Source organism: Heterocephalus glaber, unplaced genomic scaffold (genome assembly GCF_053883595.1).
Source record: "Heterocephalus glaber isolate CG9 unplaced genomic scaffold, H.glaber_assembly_v1.0 deba00001465, whole genome shotgun sequence".
In the NCBI taxonomy this organism is placed as follows: Eukaryota; Metazoa; Chordata; class Mammalia; order Rodentia; family Bathyergidae; genus Heterocephalus; species Heterocephalus glaber.
Genome location: NW_028258312.1, coordinates 1,298,774 through 1,319,990, shown reverse-complemented (window position 1 = coordinate 1,319,990; position 21,217 = coordinate 1,298,774). Strand labels below are relative to the sequence as shown.

At 40.4% G+C, this 21,217-nt stretch overlaps 2 protein-coding genes and 1 pseudogene across 6 annotated transcripts in view; 2 read left to right on the top strand and 1 right to left on the bottom strand.

Moving 5' to 3' along the window:
* The first annotated feature begins 492 nt into the window (after positions 1-492).
* Positions 493-20,777, top strand: Paip2 (poly(A) binding protein interacting protein 2). Its single transcript, XM_004921069.4, has 4 exons — positions 493-656; positions 13,475-13,638; positions 15,790-15,969; positions 19,572-20,777. The coding sequence occupies exons 2-4, from the start codon at positions 13,501-13,503 to the stop codon at positions 19,626-19,628; spliced, it is 375 nt and encodes a 124-aa protein (XP_004921126.2). The 5' UTR covers positions 493-656; positions 13,475-13,500; the 3' UTR covers positions 19,629-20,777.
* The window catches only part of Slc23a1 (solute carrier family 23 member 1), a 33,490-nt gene continuing 14,122 nt past the window's right edge, over positions 1,850-21,217 (bottom strand). For 2 of the 5 annotated variants that reach the window (XM_087180820.1, XM_087180819.1), the window contains exon 15: positions 1,850-2,029. The gene's annotated coding sequence lies outside the window, so the exon portion shown is untranslated. Of the gene's footprint in view, positions 2,030-17,560; positions 19,090-21,217 lie in introns of those variants that run through there. The other 3 variants (XM_021255907.2, XM_004841830.4, XM_004841831.4) reach the window with 2 other exon arrangements.
* LOC101718759 (translationally-controlled tumor protein-like) lies at positions 1,874-2,471 on the top strand (annotated as a pseudogene).

Here is a 21,217-nt window from a genome sequence, read left to right as displayed (position 1 = left end):
TTTTTGTCTACGTAAAAGTCCTGATTCAAAGTGCTATGCCTGTAAATCTGAGTACAAGGGCTTAGAGATCAGTTAGCATGGCCCTGTGAATTTGTTCATTCAGCATCTCGATGTGACATCTGTGCATGTCACTTAGTGTGACACTGTATATTAGTGTATGTCTACGTTAAGTGCGCTGTTACGAAGATGTTCCTCTTAAGTGTGTTTGAAAGTGTAGCTCACATTTCCCTTGGAACCTAGCTCCCCCGCTCACTGCATCCCATCCTCGAAGTGTGGGCGGCTGTGGAGTCAGGACAGTGGTTTGTCTCCAATCCTGCCTTCCAGAAAGAAAGAGAATTCCTAGTATAACCGGCGGTGTGTCGCCGGTGCGCGCTGGCAAGGCTGTTAGCCACGCACACGTGTAGGTCTGGAAGCAAAGAGAGCTTTGGAAACGTGTTCTCTCTTGCGCTCTCTAGTGGTCTAGGAGAGCAGCGCTCACAGGGCAAGGGGGCGGGGCCGCCGACGGAAGTGAAGTCACTTCCGGGCTGGTGTTTGTTTGGACTGGAGAAGGAAGGCGGCGGGCGAAGCGCACGTCGAGTGGGGGAGCGGCGCTGCGTGTGGAGATCCGTGGAGGCCGACAGGATTCGTTGGCTGCCGTCCCTGCTGCCGTGCACTGGGTGAGGGGTCCCCTCGGGCGGAGCTGCGAGAAGGGTTTGGCGTGCCCAATGTGGAAAGGCAGCACCTCGGCGACGGCTGAGGGGCCTAAAACGCCCTCCGGGTTGCTGGCCATTAGGCCTTTTATGGCCTTCGTTGTTTCATGCCTCTTTTTCCGCCACATCTGAGGGATGAGCTTGGGCCCACTTGATTCTTCCCTGAGAAATGGCCGGTTTTTTCTCATTGTCATTTTTTATTTAGACCTCGCAGCTCTCTATCCGGGTCTTCGGTGGCGCGCAAGGATTGCCGGGATAGTACTTTCTCGCGTTCCTCAACCTCCAGTTTCCCCCTTCGCCCCTCACTACAGCCGCGGCAACAAAGCTCATTGTTTCTACAGACTTTACGCCTGCGCGTCGCTACGCGCGTGCGCCCTCCTCAAGTTTAGGGTGGGGGGAGAGGCAGGGGCGGAGGGGCTGGCGGGCTGACGGGCTGGCGGTGTCCTAGGGAAGCACTTGCAACTGTCGACCGGCCTGTATAGTACCTTGCTGATCTTCTTTCTCCCATTTCTTTGCTATCCGTATTCCTTAGTTTTATTTTAATTGTATCCCATCCTCCAGATATGAAGACCTGTATCTAGAGGTACTGGGAAACTTTGTTCCAGGAGATCTCTGAACAAGTTGCATTTAAGAGCCTATTCAGTTCACATTCATTGATTTTGGTCTTGTCTTTTTATAGTATGTGCTTATTCTCGCTCCCCACCGCTTGTGGCAAAGTTAACACTTTTCAAAACGTGTTGCTAGCCACCAGGGATATTTTCTAACTTGTTAAAGATGCCTTATCTGCATCCTTTTGTTGTCTTGAACGCTTTTCCTTCATTTTACAGCCCAATACTCACAGAAACCTCAAACTCTAGAAAGAATTTGGCTTCTGATCCTTTGGGAGATCTAACAGATCTGACAGCCTTCGGCTGTTCATTTCAGCAGAAATCAAATTCCCATTTTGCAGGTGTTGGCTAGTCTTTTCTTGTACAGTGGTGTCACTGTTTTTCAAATTTCATTTGAGGTCCCCCTCTTCTGTGCGCAGCTCCACTCCGGCTCCTACTAAGTTAGCGCGGCCTCATCTCCCTTCAGCCACTATCGTGATTATCTATCGGGACCTCATTAGCCACGATGAGATGCTCTCCGACATTTACAAGATCTGGGAGCTCGAGGGCGGGCTGTGACTGGAGGCGGAGGGCAAGATGGTCAGTAGAACAGAGGGTAACTCATGACTCGCTCATTGGGGGAAATCCCTCCGCTGAAGGCCCGGAGGGTGAAGGTACCGGCAGCACAGTAGTCACTGGTGTTGATATTGTCAGGAACCATCACTTGCAGGAAACCAGCTTCACAAAAGAGGCCTACAAGAAGTACATCAAAGATTATATGAAATCAGTCGAAGGCAAACTTGAAGAACAAATACCAGAAAGAGTAAAACCTTTTATGACAGGGGCTGCCGAACAAATCAAGCACATCCTTGCTAATTTCAAAAACTATCAGTTCTTTATAGGTGCAAACATGAATCCAGATGGCATGGTTGCTCTCCTGGACTACCGTGAGGATGGTGTGACCCCATTTATGATTTTCTTTAAGGATGGTTTAGAAATGGAAAAATCTTAATGGATTTGGCGGTTACCTTGGATATATCACTTGTCATAACTGGCTGCTGCTTGTCATCCACACAACACCGGGATTTTAGACAAGTGGGACTGATGTTATCTTGAACGCTTCGTTTATTTTGACCGTGATTTATTTGGAGTGGAGGCGTTGTTTTTTAGGGGGGAAAAAAACATGTCATGTAGGTTGTCTAAAAATAAAGTGCGTTTAAACTAAAAAAAAATTTCATTTGAACAGCTGATCCATTAAGTAATATGAAATTTTTTTTTAAGTAATCTAAAATTTCATTGGATGTAGGTTATGTTTGCAAATTGGAAAAGGGTCTCAGGATTTTTGAGAATCCCAGTATTAACTGTTTTGTGGTTCTGTTTCTTGTTTATGAAGGTCAGATTCTTTGGGACAAATTAGTGTGTTCATGTTACTTGTTAATTCTGAACTTGAACAAACCTAATTCTTACACATAAATTTCACAAATGAAGATAGGTAACCCCCCAAATTAATAGCTTGTTTATGTTTCCTGGGAAGGGCAAATGGAGAGTCACTGTAATGGTTAAAGGGCACTCAAATTGAGGTAGGTAATTTCCACCCTCTTTTGGACAGAGTAAATTTTATGGCAGAGTTCTTGAATAAGCAGTAAGCCTATGACTCTAGAGAGTGATGCTCCAGTTTTAATGAACATTTAGGAAATGTCCATTGTTAGAGCAGTTTAGTAAGTATTGTAGGAGAATAAAGAAAGTAATCTGCCTACCATGGTGGCACATACCTGTAACCTCATCTACTTGGAAGGCTGAGGCAAGAGGTTGGTAAGTTTGATATCAGCTTAAGTAACTTAGACCCAGTATCACAATTTAAAAGGAGGAGGAGGGTAGCTCAGTGGTAAATCACTTCTCTAGTATGGATGAGGTTTTTGGTTCAATCTGCAGTCCTGGAAAAGGAAAAATGGGCGGGGGGGTAGTCTTGTGGTTTTGTAACCTTTTGTGGAGTTGCTTTTTTTTTTTTTTTTTAATAATTTACAAACTATATTTGTTTATTTTGTTTTTTGCAGTACCAGGGATTGAACTTGGGGCCTTGCACTTGCGAGGCAGGCGCGGTACCACTGAGCTAAATCTCTGGCCCCTACAAACTATATTTGTTATCATGACAACTTGTGAAATAGACATTCCAAGTTTAAACCTGCTGATTCAGAAATTGAGGAAATAGAAGGTTAAGAGATCATTTTTACTTTAACAAATGCATAGCATTTAGTAATGCCAGGTAATGTTCTAAGTACTTTCACAAATACTGTTAACTAATTTTCAACATCTCTAGGAGGTAGACCCTACTGTAAAAATGAAGCTAACAAATGAGGTGAAGTAACTTGCCCAGTGTCACACAGCTAGTAAGTACTGGAATTAAAATCCGAGTAGTCCAGAGTATATTCTCTTAACCATTATACTGTACTGCATGTGACATCCCGGGAATCCTGTAAGTGAATAGTGGCATAGTTGGGGCTACTTTTTGGGGTTTTGTTTTGGGTTTTTTGTTTTCTTTTGTTTTTTGGTACCGGGGATCAAACTTGGAAATTTACGCTTTAAAGGCAGGCGGCGAAACCCCTGAACCAGCCCTTGTTTTGGTTTTTTTGAGACAAGGTCTCACCATGTAGTTCAGGCTGGCCTTGAACTCACTATGTAGTCCAGGTTGGCCTTAAACTTGCAGTAATCCTCCTGCTTCCACCTCCCAAGTGCTAGAATTACAGGGTTTTTGAGATAGGGTCTTGCTGTGGAGCTCAGACTGGTCCCGAGCTTACAGTTATCCTCTCGGCTCAGCCTCTAGAATGCTGGGATTACAGGTCTGCTAAGATTCAGTTCTAGTAACATTTGTTTTTCTTAATTTTCTAACTTCTTACAGAACATTTTTATCCAGTAAAGTAGGAGCTAATCACATGTAGCTATTGAGCACTTGAAATAATAGCCAGGTATAATGCTGCACACCTATAACCCCACCTGTTTGAAAGGCTGAGGCAGAAGGATCAAAAATTCAAGCCCAGCCTAGGCTACAAAGTGATCTAGCAAGACCCTCTCTCAATATAAAAAATTTATGTGCTGGGGGGGCCGGGGATTTAGCTCAGTGATTCCGCTTCCTGCCTCGAAAGCTCAAGGTCCCAAGTTCGATCCCTAGTACAAAAAAAAAGTGTTGGGGATGTAGCCCACTGCAGAGGGCATGAGTTCAATCACCAGTACTATAAAAGAAAGGACAGATATGTAATGAGTGCAGTTGAGTTAAGTTTTAAATAGTTACCTGTACCTAATGGATATTGTATCAGTTTGTGTGAGTTAGGTTGCTTTTCTAATATGTTTGATCTTTTTTTTCTTTGGTACCAGGGATCGAACTTGGGTCCTTGCACTTGCGCAGCAGGCAGCTAAACCCCCAGCCCCATATGTTTGACTTTTTAACAATAATGATGATGGGAATGGGGTAGGCTATCCTTTTCCTTATCTAATCGCCCTTGTCACTGGAAATTAAGGTTATAACTTTTGGAATATATTTTTTTTAACCTTGAAGTGCTGGGGATTGCACCCAGGAGTGTTCTACCACCAAACTACATTCCTAGCCCTTTTAATTTTTTTAAGGTAAGGTCTTGCTAACTTGTACTTCTGCAGGTTTAGGACCTGAGATTTTTACCTTGTACTGTGATCTAGAGACCTTTAACTGCTCTAAATGTTTAATAAACACCAAGATAAACAATACTAATTGTTATATGCTCCACCGAGGTTCTTTCCTTTTGGTTTTTTGTTCTGTTTTGTCTAAGACAGGGTCTCCTGTGTAGTTCAGGTTGGCTTTAAACTTACTCTCTGGCTATGAACTTGTGGTGGACCTCATGTCTCAGCCTCCCAAGTGCTATATTACAGGCATGCACCACCATGGCAGGCTATTATTGCCCTTTACAGATAAGTAAACAGACTCAGTTTAAATGACTTTCCCATACATAATCACACAGCTAATCTGTCAGCCTAGTTCCAGTGACTGTGGTTTTTTTGTGTGTTTTAAGACAGGGTCTCTAAATTGCCCAGGTTGCCTCAAACTTGTGATCCTCCTACTTCAGCCTCCCAAGTAGCTCTATCATGCCCAGTTGTAGTCATACTTTTTTAAATGTTACCTTACACTGACAAAAATTAAAACAAAAAATTGAGTGGAAAACAGGCTGATGGAAAAACTTCTTGATTATCTTTACTGCTGAAGAGACAATGAATATGAATGTGCATATACATATATATATGCCATATGTAGCTAAGGTTAAAAACAGAGTTCTATGTAGAGTCCAAAGGAATAAGAAAAGTTGATGTCTATGAATACAGATCAGTGAAAGAAACAGAAAAGAACTGTATTTGAATTTTTTTTCCCCTGGTACCAGGGATCAAACTCAAGACCTTGCACTTGCAAGACAGGCATAGCACCACTGAGCTAAATCCTGGGCCCTGTATTTGAATTTTAATGAGAATTCTTAAGAGACAAAGCTGAGGATTAAAATTATAAAACCTGAATTTCCCATGATTAGAAAAAATTTCCTCAGTAATATAAAAGGACACTGCTAGAAGCCAGTACATCAATGAGGTATTTCAGGAGGGAAAAACACAGCTGAAGGCATAATTTAGTAAAATATTGAGTTTGTAAATTGAAAGGGTTTATTGAATTCCAGGAAACATTAATAGGAAAAAATTGCTCTTAACCAAAATCTGGTGAAGTTTATGAATTTTAAGTGTTAAAACATCTTAGCTGTCATCTGTTATTGTTTTGTAATGCTGGAGGACTAGCCTAGAGCCTTGTACATGAGAGCCAAGTGCTATATCCCTAAGCCCTTAGCTATCATTTTTTTCTGCAGTTTATCTATTTTTAGATTTTTTTAAAACTAGTATGTTTGTGCCAGGCATGGCACACACACCTATAATCCCAGCACTTGGGAGGCTGAGGAAGAATTGCCGCGTGTTCAAGGCCAACCTGGACTCTACATAGGGAGATCCTCACTCAAAAAAAACAAAATAATAAAACAGGTATAAGGATGTAGCTCAGTGCAAAACCCTTGGTTCAATCCCTAGTACAAAAGGAAAAAAAAAATTGTACTATCAGCTGATGGGGTTGCATCCACTTTTTGGCTATTGAGAATAATGCAGCTTTGAAATTTGTCCACAAGTTACTATATAAACATATTTTTAATATACTATATTTTTATTAGTGCCCCTTAATTTCAATAAGATTTTTCCATATAGTATTTTTATAATGTGGGTAACATTTTGATAGTGTCCATAACCTCATTACCTACCTACCTTACATCTTCCCCACCTTATTCCCTTATTCCCACCATCTTGGATGGATGGATAGATGGACTGATTGATTGTTCCACATATTAGGGAAAACTTGCAATACTTGACTTAATTTCTTTTTTTTTTTTTTAATACTTGACTTTCTGAGTCTAGCCCCAGGTTGACCTAGAATTCCATCCTCCTGCCTCAGCCTGCTGAGTGCTGAGATTACAGGCATGCGCCACCACACCAAGTTCTAAATATGTTTTCATTTCTCTTGGGTATATATTCACAGGAATGGAATTGCTAGGCCATATGTAGCTCCTTGTTTAACCCATTGAATTGCCAGCCTGTTTTCTTTTTTTTTTTTTTTTGGTACCTGGGATCGAACTTGGTTCCTTGCACTTGCAAGGCAGGTGGCGGAACCACTGAGCTAAATCCCCGACCCAGCCTGTTTTCCAAAGCAGCTGTACCATTTTACTTTTCCACCAACAGTTCATAAGGGTTCCAATTTCTCCACATCCTGACCAACATTTGTTATTATCTTTTGGTGTTTTTTTTTTTTTTTTTGCACCGGGGATCGAACTCGGGACCTTGCACCTACAAGGCAGGCGGTGGAACCACTGAGCTAAATCCCTGGCCCCATTTGTTATTATCTTTTTCCCCTCTCCTTCATGTCTTATTATCTTTTTGATTATACCCATCCTAGTGAGTATGAACTGGCATTTCATTGTGTTTTTTTTTTTTCATTGTGGTTTTGATTTGCATTTCCCTGATGGCTAAAGATGTTAAAATATTTTTTCATGCACTTAATTGGCCATTTGTATGTCTTTTAGGTAATTGTTCACGTCCTTTACTAATTTTATTTTTTGGTACCGGGGATCGAACTCAGGTCCTTGGCGCTTGTAGAGCAGGCAGCGGAACCACTGAGCTAAATCCCCAGCCCTACCTTTATTAATCTTAAATTGGAGTATTTATCTTTTATTAACAGTTCTTTATATATTCTAAATCCAAGTCCTTCATCAGATGCATTATTTGCTTCTCAGTTGTTTTTTGGTTTTTGGTAGTACTGGAGCTTGAACCCAGGGGCTTTTCACTGAGCTATATAACCCAGCCTTTTTTGTTTTTTTTTTTTGTTGTTTTATTATTTATTTATTTATTTATTTATTTGGTACTGGAGATTGAACTCAGGACTTTGTGCTTGCAAGGCAGGCAGCGGCACCACTGAGCTAAATCCCTGGCCCTGTTTTAGATTTTGTTTTGAGACAAGGTGTCTGTAAATTGCCCAGGCCAAACTTGAACTTGCAATCCTCCTACCTCAAGCCTTGCAGAATGCTGGGATTACAGAAATGTGCCACCACACTTGGCTTCTCAGTTTCTTTTATATTCTTCCAGAGATTCTGTGCATTTATTAACTGAATGCACACCCATCTCCCTAATTACCACAATAACCTGACTAATCATGACAAGAAATTAAAAGTTGTTAAGGATAATACTAGTTTTAAAAGTACCAAGCCTGTTCAATTTTACATTTATTTTCCATCTGGGATCCCACAGTTTTTTTTAATAGTATATACCATTTTAATTTTTTTTTTTTTCAGTACCAGGCATCGAACTCAGGACCTTGTGCTTGTGAGGCAGGCCAAGGCGCCAATGAGTTAAATCCCCGGCCCTCCACAATTCTTTTTTTTTTTTTTAATACTGGGGATCAAACTTGGGACCTTATGCTTGAGAGACAGGAGGAACCACTGAGCTAAATCCCTGCTCATTCTTGTAACTCACATTATTCTCACATTTAAGGATGGAACATTTTCTGTTTCAATTGTTTTCCAGCTATTTTCTATAGGTCTACCAGTCTGGATTTGCAAGTGTTTTTTGGTTTTGGGTTTTTTAGTAGAGACGATTGAATCTACGGTGCTCTCCTGCTGTACTATATGCCCCTTTGCACTGTATCCCCCTGCTATTGTGGAACTCTATAGTTTTTTTGGTGTTTTGGTACCAGGGATTGAACTCAGGACACTGCGCTTGCAAGGCAGGCATGATCCCTCTGAGCTAAATCCCCGGCCCTGCACTATGTATTTTTTGAGACAGGGTCTCACTATGTTACCCAGACTGGCTTTTAATTTCCAATCCTCCTGTCCCAGCCTTCCCAGCAACTGCAATTACCGGCATGTATCTCATCCAGCCTTTGGTTTCTTAAACATATACATTGATTTCTTACATCAGATCTGATCCTGCCCTTGCCCCATTTTTTTCTCTTCTAAAACTTGGATGCTCTTTGTGCTCTGCATTAGTTAGACCTCTCTTCTGTGGTTTGTGTTTGTGGTGGTGGTGGTGTTTTTTTGTTTTGTTTTGCTTTGTTTTGGGGTACCGGGGATCAAATTTGGGTCCTTGCGCTTGCGCGGCAGGTGGCGAAACCACTGAGCTAAATCCCCGGCCCAGTTATTGTTGTTAATCTTCTAGGTTTTCTATTAACTCTTAACTTGCTTCCAAACCATTACATTTTAGCTGAGCAAAGTGGAACCCCTGTAGTCTCAGCTGTGTAGAAGGCTGAAGCAGAAGGATCATGTGAGCCTAGGCAACAAAGTGAGACCTCACCTCTTTTTAAAAAAAGAAAAAAATTACATTTCTATTCACGTTATAATTTTCATATACTTACAAGTTTTATTAAGCTCTTTTCAAATCTACGCACTTTTTATTTTTTGCAGTCTCTGAAGGTATTTTCAAGCACATGTAATCTTATCTGTGCCACATAATTTCAGTATTTCAAGTCTGTGTGGGTCTTTTGCTTTCTGTAAATTGTGCTGTATTTTGCTCATTATGCCTTGTCTTTTTCCTTGTGGGTTTCATCTTTGTGTACTATTCATTCTCCTTGAAAACTTTTTGTGCGTGCCCATAAGACTAGAATTAAAGTGCCTTCTTCCTGAGGAGGGTCTCGCCTGTACCCCCAATATCACCACCCCCCTCGTCCCCCCATTCTGAGGATTGAACCCAAGGATTCACAGTGAGCTACATCCCCAGCCCTTTTTCAGTTTTTAATTTTAAGACAGGGTCTCTAAATTGTTCAGGCTGAGATTGAGTTTGTGATCATTTTCCCTTAGCCTCTTACTAGAACCCCGGGGCCTCATTCTTTCATGGTTTTCCTTTGTTCTTTTTCTTCTCTTTTCTTTTTTTTTCCCCCCTTCTCTTTTCATTTAGTTGCTAGGAGTTGAACCCAGGGTCTCATGCATACTAAGCACACACTCTACCAAATTTTTTTCCTGGTTTGGTTGATTGATTGGTTTGGTACTGGGGATTGAATCCAGGGCCTTCAACAATGAGCTGCATCTCCAGCTCCGACCCCCCTTTTTTTAATTGGACAGGGTCTTGCTAAGTTGTTATGTACCCCAGGCTGGGCTTACATTTATTTTATTTTAATTTATTTATTTATTTATTTTGGTACCAGGGATCGAACTCAGGAACTTGCCACTTGCAAGGCAGGTGTGGTGCCACTGAGCTAAATCCCTGGCCCTGGGCTTAAATTTATAATCCCCTCCTGCCTCAGCTTCCCAGAGTGCTAAAATTTATAGGTATGCACTACCCTACCCTGCCTGGCTGAAACCAAATCTTTTTTTTTTTTTTTTTTTTTTGGTACTGGGGATTGAACTCTGGTCCTTCCGCTTGCGAGGCGGGTGCCAGAACCACTGAGCTAAATTCCTGGCCCTTTGTTTTGAGACAGGGTCTCACTTTGTTGTTTAAGCTGACCTCGAACTTCAGGTGATCCCTCCTGCCTCAGCCTCCTGAATCTTAGGAATACAGGCCTACACCACCACACCTGGCCAGCCCATAGGTTTTTTTGGATGAGATGCTAGAGGGTAAAAAGCTGACCTAAACCTTTTCAAATGTGGGGATTGTTTCCTGTTCAGACACCTACTGTTGAATTTTGTTGCCACCGGTGAACATCCAGCAGAGAGGAAGGAGTCCTGTTGATTCCCAGTTTTCTGAGGCAGATTTTCATTGTTAGCACAAGGTTATGCCTATACAGGGTCTCACAAAGTTGCCCAGGCTATCCTTGAATTTGAGTCCTCCTGCCCCTCACAAGTTGCTGGAATTATAAACATTTGCCGCCATGCTTGCCCCCCACCAAGCATTTTTAAAGCAAGTTAGAAGTATTTTGTATATATAGTCTCATACATACAGTTAATATTTATTAAATTCCAGTTGAATATTATATAACCTATACTCTGCTAAACTTAATTTTTTTCTATCTTTAATTAGATATATAAGGGGTGTGTTGTACCTTGTTACTTTTTTTTATATCGTCTTTTGAGAGAGGAGAGTTACTAAAAATTTGTTCATTTAAAGATGAGCATATAGGTATTTGGTTCCCTGATACATGTGTATAAGAATGAGGGGTTTTCTTTAGAGGAATTGATTGCTATTTAGTCAAAAGTTGTTATCAGGATAGTTTTAGCCACGCATAGTAGTACGTACCTATAATCTCAGTACTTCAGAGGCTGAGGCACAAGGATTGCAAGACCAAGGCCAGTCTCAAAAAACTTTAATGAATTAAAAACATTTTATGCTTCTTCCAGAAGTATCAGACATTGTCTATTTTCTCTTACCTGTTTTTACAGTACCTCAGTTTCCTAACCCAAATCATTTTTTTTCTCCACTGACACCCTTCCACAACTCAGTCTGTCACTGGCTCTTTTTTTATACACCTGTACATCCTAGGACAGAAGTTTTCAGTAATAATTTAGTTGAAGACCTTGTAACTAAAGTTCTCACCACCATACTATTGTCATTAGTATTTAGTATTTGAGAAAATATCTGTGGGTGATAGAGACTAAATTCATATTACATAAACAGCCATGTGTTTTTTACTTTTATTTATTTATTTATTTGTTTATTTATTTATTTATTTATTTTAGTATATATATGCTGCCGAAGTGAGCACATACTTATTTATTTTGGTACCGGGGATCAAACTTGGGACCTTGCACTTGTGAGGCAGGTGCCAGAACCACTGAGCTAAATCCCCGGCCCCTACAGCCATGTATTTTTATTACACTTATGTCCTGTTTAGTTTTTTGATTTTGTGGGTTTTTCATTTTGTTTTGATACAAGGTCTCACTATGTAATTCAGGCTAGCCTTGAACTGACTGTGTAGCCCAGGTTGGCCTTGAGCGCGAAGGGATCCACCTGAGTTTTCTGAGCTGGGATTACAAGTGGGCACCACCATGCCAGCTTTACACTTATGTCCTCTTACAGATAAGTTCATAAAATTAATTTAAGGAGTCAGAAGTCACATAGAACAAGTCTCTCCTCTGTATCTTAATCCAAGCCCCCCTAAAAATAATTATACATTTTTAGTTTTTATTTTTTAAAAATTAATTATGATGGGCTGGGAATTTAGCTCAATGATTTCACCACCTGCTGCACAAGCGCAAGGACCTGAGTTCGATCCCCAGTACCAAAAAGGTACTCTTTAGGGCCAGGGATCTAGCTCAGTGGTGCCGCCGCCTGCCTCACAAGCATAAGGTCCCAAGTTCGATCCCCGATACCAAAAACAATTATAACTGTAGGGCTCAACAGGGTTTTAACTGATACAGAATAGGAAATTTGCACTGAGTGTGGTAGCTCACACTTGTAATTCCAGCACTTGGGAGACTTAAGGCAGAAGGATCACTGCAAGTTTGAGGCCAGCTTGGACTATGTAGTGAGTTCAAGGCCAGCCTAAACTACATAGTACACCCTGTCTCAGAAAAAAAAAAAGGAATAAGAAACGTCCTTTCATATTAGGTATGCTGTTTTCTGTTTTTGAGACAGGATCTCGCTATGTAGTTCAGCTTGGCCTTGAACTTACTATGTAGTCCAGGCTGGCCTCAAACTCATGGCAATCCTCCTGCCTTAGCCTCCCAAGTGCTGGGACTACAGGCATGCACCACCATGCCCAGCCTTGCTGTTTTCTTTTCTTTGGCACAAGTCACACCGTTGCTTGAATTTATGTATAAATGACTCATATTAATCTAAAACTTCATGCTTTAATTTTTAGTATACATCATAGTATCAGCTGTTGAGTAGGTTATTTTTTAAAAACCCAACCTACTATATTTGATGCTATTTTACTCAGCTAAAAAGAGATTAGATACCAGAAATTTACCATCTGTCAGAAATATCCAAACACAGAGGAACTAAACATAGACCCAGAGAGAAAGCAAATAGGTTCTGAAGGACCCATCCAGAGCAATACCTTTTGACTGCGTACTTAAAAGTTTATTAAAAATGTGTTTGCACTTTGAATTTCTGGACTTATGAAATCGATTTTAAAATAATTTTCTTTTCATCACTTCACTTGATGACTTAAGTCTGACAGAGCATGCTTTTTTTTGGTACCAGGGATGGAACTCGGGTCCTTGCGCTTGCGCAGCAGGCGGCGAAACTGCTGAGCTAAATCCCCGGCCTCTAGCATGCTTGTTTTATAAAACAAGGAGTATCCAACAGGCATGGTAGCAGGTGCCTGTACCTGTAACCCCAGCTAGGGAGGCTGAGGCAGGAGGATAACAAGTTCAAGTCCAGCCTGGGCAACTTAACAAGAAGCGGGGGGAGGGGGTTTCTGGAGATGCAGTTCAGTGCTCCCTAGGTTCAGTCCCCAGTACCAAAAAAATCAAAAGATAAATTGAATAGTTTGGAGATTCCATGTAAGCAGTTGACTCCTTTCATTTACTGTTAGCAGAAAACATTAGGTGGATCTTGACTGTCCTCAGCTAATTCTTAAATAGTAAAATCATTGGGAGAAAAAAATAGAAGTGTTCTTCTTAATGTATCATTGAGTGTCTTGATACCCAACCATGATGCCTGATAATAATAACTAGATGCTCACTAAGCACTGAAAGAATGGCTGAATTAACTGTATTGTTCTACTTTAAGGTTAAAAACGACAATAAACGACAACCATGAAAGATCCAAGTCGCAGCAGTACTAGTCCAAGCATCATCAATGAAGATGTGATTATTAACGGTCATTCTCACGAAGATGACAATCCATTTGCAGAGTACATGTGGATGGAAAATGAAGAGGAATTCAACAGACAAGTTAGTTTGTAGTACAAATGTTTTTCATAGCCCATTACAGTCCTCAGTATGATTTTACTTGGCCCTGAAATGTGTTAATCTGGTCCTTTGTATGAAATGCTGTGTGTGGCTATATATGCTACCACTTCTGTTTTATTTGGCTGCTGATTATTACCAAGCCTAACTGCTCATTGAAATTAGCTGAGGAGCTTGTTCCAGGGTGCCACCCTGGAGATTCTGATTCAAGAGGACTAGTACCAGGGATCGAACTCTGGACCTTGCGCTTGCAAGGCAGGCAGCAGAACCACTGAGCTAAATCCCAGTCCCTGGGAAACTTTTTGAAAAGCTCCCAGATGGTTCCTGTGAGCAATCAGGTTTAGAAACCACTGTATTACACCAGATTGTTGTATTGCAGTGCAAGTGGAGGGAATTCTGAAATTGGGAGCAGATGGACACAGGTACTAGGATGCAGAATTATGCTTTTTCATCTAAGATCCTCAAATCTGATCAGCCTAAAAAATCTGGTATCACTGGTGAGAGAACTGTCATACATTGTCATACAATGTTGTCTTTTATTTCTGTATTTTTGGCATCTTTTTCCATCTTCTTTCTCATTCTTCCCTTTATTATAGTTTTGGTAATCAGTGAACAGTTTGACTTCTCCATATCCAGTGATGGACATTCTAGAGCAGTGTTGGTGAACCTATGGCATGCATGCCACGGCCGGCTGTTTGTATCACTGAAAGCTCTGAAAAGGTTCACCATCACTGTTCTAGAATAAAACAGTTCAATCTTATTTCAGTGAGTCTCAATTGGTGTGTTATGTTTCATTTTTTGTTTCAGTGCTGGGGATGGATCCCAGGGCCTCATGAATGCTAGGATCAGTGCGGGGGGTGGGGGTTTTCTTTTTTTTTTTTTGGTACAGGGATCAAACTCGGGTCCTTGTTGCCTGCCCAGGCGGCGAAACCACTGAGCTAAATCCCTAGCCCCAGGGTTGTTTTGATTACTTGTGCTGTGACCCTAGTCCCAAGAGATTTTGTTTTAGAGTTTGAATGAGAGTTTGTACAGTTTTAAGGTATTACAGGTAATTCTGATACACACTCCTTAAAGAGAGCACTCCTTTATTCATTCATTCATTCTCTGCTTGCCATCCTCAGTGGGAAAAAAAACTCTAATACAAAGTAAAGATACAGAAAAATGCTAAACAGATCTTCCTGGGTCTTTATAATAAAGTAAGCTGGAGTTTTGTTTACTTTTGATTTTGGTTTTGTTTTTTTTTCTTTTTGGTGTTTTTTTTTTGGTATCAGGGATCAAACTCGGGACCTTGCACTTGCAAGGCAGGTGGTGGCCCCACTGAGCTAAATCCCTGGCCCTGGTTTTGGTTTTTAGGGCAGTTTTTTGTTTTGGGGTTTTTTTTTTAAATTTTATTTTATTTTTGGTACCAGGGATCAAACTCAGGTCCTTGCACTTGCGCAGCAGGTGGTGAAACCACTGAGCTACATCCCCAGCTGTTTTTGGTTTTTTGAGACAGGGTCTCACTATGCAGTTCAGGCTGGCCTTGAACTCACGATGTAACCCAGCCTGGCCTCAAACTTGTGGTTATCCTACTGCCTTAGCTTCCTGAGTGCTGGGATTATAGCATGCACCATTCCTGGCTAGGACACTTTATATTTTTAAATAACAAAACATTTATGGTACATTTTAGGCATATATAATGATAACACTCATAGAGAATTTGTACCTGTATATGGTACATCCCGGTTCTTTTTTCCCATTTCCCCTCTTCCCCTCTCTATGTACAAAAGCTGTTTCCATTTTTTCCTTCTATTTTCACTTTTTTTCTTGTCCTTTCCTCCCTTTCTTCCTCCTTCCCCCTTTTTCCCCTTCCCATTTGAATATTTTCTTTCCATTTCCCAATATCTGTTACACATTTTAGTCCTTATTTCCACTTTTGATTTCTCACACCAAGGACACTTTTTATTTGTAAAAATGTTTTTTATGTCTGCCAGGGATTAAACCCAGAAATGATGCATGCTTAGCATGTGCTGTACTGCTGAGCTACACCCCCAGCCCCAACATTTTGGTTTTGAATGGGTTATTTTCAGCTACCCCCAGTGATGTGTTACTAAGGGTGCTATAAATTATCTTTCTATTTATTTATTGTAAATCTAGATAGAAGAGGAGTTGTGGGAAGAAGAATTTATCGAACGCTGTTTCCAAGAAATGCTGGAAGAGGAAGAAGAACACGAGTGGTTTATTCCAGCTCGAGATCTCCCACAAACTATGGACCAACTCCAAGACCAATTTAATGACCTTGTTATCAGTGATGGCTCTTCTCTGGAAGATCTTGTGGTAAAAGTTACTTTTCATCTTTTTAGACCTTAGCTCATCTTTCCCATAAGTGGAAAGCCAGCTACCATCTATTTAAGAAGAGTTCTGCATCTCTTCCCCTTCCAAAATTACACCGCTTCCTACAGTGGAAGCAAGGGCCTCCAGTTCTATTGACATGGAGATGGAGTGACTTCTGGCCACACCCATGGAGTCTTAGACCACTAACAGACTTGCCTCTGCTTTTAGCCATCATGTTATCTTTTAGACATCATGTTGCCATAGGGTACTTGTCTTAAAAGAATCTAGAAGGATGCACAGTATTATCATATGACTTGTCTGTGCACAAGTACCTTGCTCTTTAATCTTGACCTAAATATTTGGTAAAATTTACAAAATTTGCTTTGTTTCCTATTTTGTTTTTTGAGACAAGAACTCACTATATAGTTCAAGCTGGCCTTGAATTCACCATGTCATCCAGGCTTGTCTCAGACTTGCAGCATTCCTCCTGCTTCAGCCTCCCAATTGTGCCACCCTGCTAGGCTTGTTTTGTTCTTGTGTTAAGGATTGAACCCAGGGGTGCTCCACCACAAAGCTCCATCTCCAGCCCTCCCCCCTTTTTTCAGCCCTTTTTAATTTTGACACGGTCTCACAAAGTTGCTTAGGCCAGCCTTGAACTTAGGATCCTTTTGCCTCATCCTCTCACATAGCTGGAATTATAGGCATGCACCACCATGCCTGGCCCAAAATTTGATGTAAAAGATAAAATTATGGAGATCTTCTCTTGACCCAGGGTTTTTGTTGAGGTATCCAGTTCATTTGGAACTGTGATAAAATAGGAAATTTCAAAAGCACATGGCAAAAAAGGAACACAAACCTAGATTTGCATTTTGTTATTGTCTTTTTTTTTTTGGTACCGGGGATCAAACTCGGGTCCTTGTGCATGCGCAGCAGGCGGCAAAACCACTGAGCTAAATCCCCAGCCTTGTTATTGTCTTGTCTCATCACTGATGTTATATTTGCCGTCAAAAGTTTTTTCAGGATCTGTGGTAACTAAACATCACTAAAGTTGAATTCTTACTAAAATCAAGATAAAAGAATTTTTCAGGCCAGGGATTTAGCTGAGTGGTTCCGCCACCTGCCTCACAAGTGCACGGTCCCGAGTTCAATCCCCAGTGCCAAAAAAAAAAAAAGGAAGAATTTTTGGCTGGGTGTGGTGATACTCACCTGTAATCCCACACTCTGGAAGCTGAAGCAGGAGGTTCATAGGTTTGAGACCAGCTACATAGTTCAAGGCCAGTGTGTACTTCCATAGAAAAACCCTAATCTCAAAACAAAATTATTTTGGCCAGGCATGGTGGTACATACCTGTAATCCCAACTACTGTGGAGGCTGAGGCAGGAGGATCATTCACACAAATAATCTCTCATTGCCTCTACCAAATAGTTCTCTGGGATTTATCCACTGGACTCTGAAATGTTTTGTTTTGTGTGGTGTGTGTTTGTCTTTAGCAGTTGTCTTCTGTTAACTGCATTAATTTCCTAATTTGTGTATCTTAATTACCTATGAAGCATCACAAAAATCAGCTCCTCAGCTGCATTCTACACTTGGAGACTCAGTCTTTTAAGCATTTTAATTTTTAAAAAACACCGCAGATGATTTATTATACAGCTGTCCTGCCCATCAGGCATTCAGAAAACATTCTTCTAAAACAAAAGCACTGAAATTTACCTGATGGTATAGTATAGCCTTTGTTGTAGTAAATGACTTAACCCAGTTGACCAGATATATAATTTTAAGAGTCTAGCCAGGGATTTAGCTCAGTGGCACCACGCCTGCTTCACAAGCACAGGGTCCTGAGTTTGATCCCTGGTACCAAAAAAGAGTCTGTTGCAATCATACTTGCTTATGGCTACATTAGTCATGTCATGCCCTGATGAGTAAAGCTTCTTGCTAGGCTAAATGTACAGTATAACTTGATTGATTGATTGATTGATTGATTGATTGATTGATTGATTGATTTTTTTGAGATAGGGTCTTGCTATGTAGTTCATGCTAACCTTGAACTTGTGGCAATCCTCCTGCCTCAGATTCTGGAGTGCTGGGATTATAGGCATGTACCACCATGCCTGGCTTGTGGAGTATAACTTTAATCTGAACCCAGTATAAATCCATAAATCAGAAACTGGTTTGTTCTTTTCATTCTATTTAAGATTCATTTGTTCTTACTCTTTTATAACTGCCAGAATATTGTGTATTTAAGAATACTGTTTATCTACACTTTTGACTTTTTTGTGTATATGTGATGTTGCAGATTGAAGCTAGGGCCTCAAGCATTCTGAGCAGATGCTCTTATCGCTAAACTACATCTCTACCTGTAAACTGTACGCTTGTTTGACATATTTCCTGTGGGAGAAAGGAGAATAGATCCTGTCCAAGGAAGTTGTTATGTATAAGTTATGAAACTAAGATTAAATTATTGCTCCAATATGTTGTTTAATATAATGTTTTTGTCCTCAAGTAAGTGACATAGGGGTCAAATTCAGTATAAAAGCCTACCAACATGCCTGCATTTAGGCCCAGGAATCTGTCCCATTTTCTTTGGTTTTTTGAAACAGCGTCTCACTATGTAATTCAGGCTGGTCTTGAACTCACTTTGTAGCCCAGGCTGGCCTGGAACTCATGTCCATCCTCCTGCCTCAGCCTCCTGAGTTGCTAGGATTACAGGCATGCACCACCATGCCTAGCTCTCGTTTTCTTTTTATCATTGCTCTCCAAAATGCAATAGAGGAGTTCCAGCTATTCTTCCTATACACCTGATGTGTCAACTTAGGGAAGTAAAGATTTAGAAGCTTAGAATAATATTGGTACATGTCTCTACAGCTCCTAGAGACTTTCTCCATTTTGTTCAAACTGTTACAAAAATGGAGTCTCAAGGCCAGAGATTTAGCTCAGTGGTGCCGCACCTGCCTTGAAAGCTCAAGGTTCTAAGTTCAATTCCCAGTACGCTCCCAAAAAAATGGAGTCTCAGGGTGATTTATCCTTGCACACATAGAACACGTAGATAGGGACAGAGCTGAGACTTCGAACTTAGATCTTCTGGCTCCCCATGTAGTTTTCTTTTCCTGTTACATACCATGCCTCCTGTGGGAATTAGAAGACAGCAGTTGTAGCAAAACAGCTTCCACGTTTTCAGTAAGGATCATAAAGTAAAATTAATCCATCAGCAATCTCCCATTTACTTTAGTCACAATCTCAACACTTGTTTAGCATGTTTCCATGATACGAAATGTTTTAAGAAAGTGAAGGATAGTTGTTAAACTAACAATTCCTTTAGTTTATGTGAAGTTGGTGGATATCTGGTTATACTTCAGCACACTTAATTTCAATTTCTACTTTCTCTTTAGAAAGTTGATACAATTTTATGTAATATAGTATTTAGCTTATATCTGGGTCCTCCTTTTCTAGCCATAAATTTTTTTGGGTGAAGCCTAATGTGAGTTTTTGCTTTCATTTTATATATTTTAAGAAGGTATTTTTGCATGTGGATCTAGGCTGAATGCTTCTAAGTATCTGAAGCCATTTATAATGAACTTGATTTTTTTTTTTATGTACTTCTTTTCCAGGTCAAGAGCAATCTGAATCCAAATGCAAAGGAGTTTGTTCCTGGGGTGAAGTACTAAAATATTTGAGTAGACGGGGCCCTCTTTTGGTGGATGTAGCACAATTTCCACACTGTGAAGGCAGTATTAGAAGACTTAATTGTAAAAGCTCTCTTGTCACTGTGTTACACTTATGCATTGCCAAAGTTTTTGTTAGTCTTGCATGCTTAATAAAAGTGCTGAGACTGTTATTAAGTAAAAAGCTGTCAAACATTTACTGAAAATAGAATTGGCCCCATAGCCAATGTAAAGACAGTGAGGAAAGAAGCACCAGTCAAGTTGTGACAAAGCACCGAATTAAACAAACTAAATCTTAACTAAATTATCATCTTTGAGACTAAACTGGTCCCTTAGGATTAACTAACACTTGTTAATGTCTACACTTTGTAGAAATGAGTAAATTTAAATTACATTTCACATTTCTCAGTTGCATTTGTCCTTATAAGAAGAATCTCCTTGAGGCAGGAGGATTGCTGTGTGTTGGAGGCCAGCCTCAGCTACATAGTGATTTCAAGGCCAGCTTAAACTATATATAGCAAGAGCCTGTCTCAAAAACACAAAACAAAAAATATTTTTCTGAAAAATACCTGGTAATTTGAAATAACTCTGTGTCGTTGGTGACTGAGGTAACAAGGTAATGATAGATAAGAGCTAGTGCTGGCTTTTCTGGTACGTTATCGTGTTAGAAATACTGAATTCAAGGCCAGGGATTTAACTTAGTGGTTCCGGGGCCTTGCCTCGCAAGCGCAAAGTCCTGAGTTCGATCCCTGGTAGAAGAAAAAGAAAAAGAAATACTGAATTCTTCTAATGATACATTTGAGGAATATGTGATTTGAGAATCGTGTCTTCTGAGGATTCACCTCATCACAGCCATATCTGTGTGAAGTCTAATTTGGGACAAATGCCAGCCTGTAATCCAGTTGAACAAAGAGATTGTTACGTGATTTGAATGGTGCTTTTCCTTGCTTTGTTAACCATCATGACAGTAGTCTGCAGCACAACTTTTCTTTTTAACAAAGCTAGAACAGTTTTGGCTTCTTAAACTTCATATTTGGGTAGGTTAAGCTGCCATACGTGTTCAGTGTGAATAGTGTTTAAGTTGAAAATATTGTAAAAAAATTATATTTTTTCAAAAATATTTAAAAAAAATAAAATAATAGTAGAACTGAACTGATGTTGTGTTTATTGATGCTAGACTACAGATTCTCTAGTGATGATATTCACTTTAATGTGGACTCTCAGTACAACCTCGTGGGCAAAACATGCTGAGAAAGCAGGACTCCTTAGAATCCATAGTAGCAAGTATGTTGCTGTGTATGTATCTTTCCACAGAACATTAGTGCAATAAACCCAGCCACCCTGTGCTTGCTTTTTGTTGCCAGAAACTGCAGTATGAAGGCAATAGTAGATAGCTGTGTTAGGAAACTATGGAACGGATAAGCCTATAGCTCAATGGTAAAGCACTTGCCTAGCATGCATGGACCTCTGGCTTCAGCCCTCAGTACCCCAAAAAGAAAAAGAAATGATGACTGACCAATATAATGGTAGCCTCATGACAGTATAATATCATAGGTTTCTGGGTCAGGGATTTAGCTCAGTGGTTCCACTGC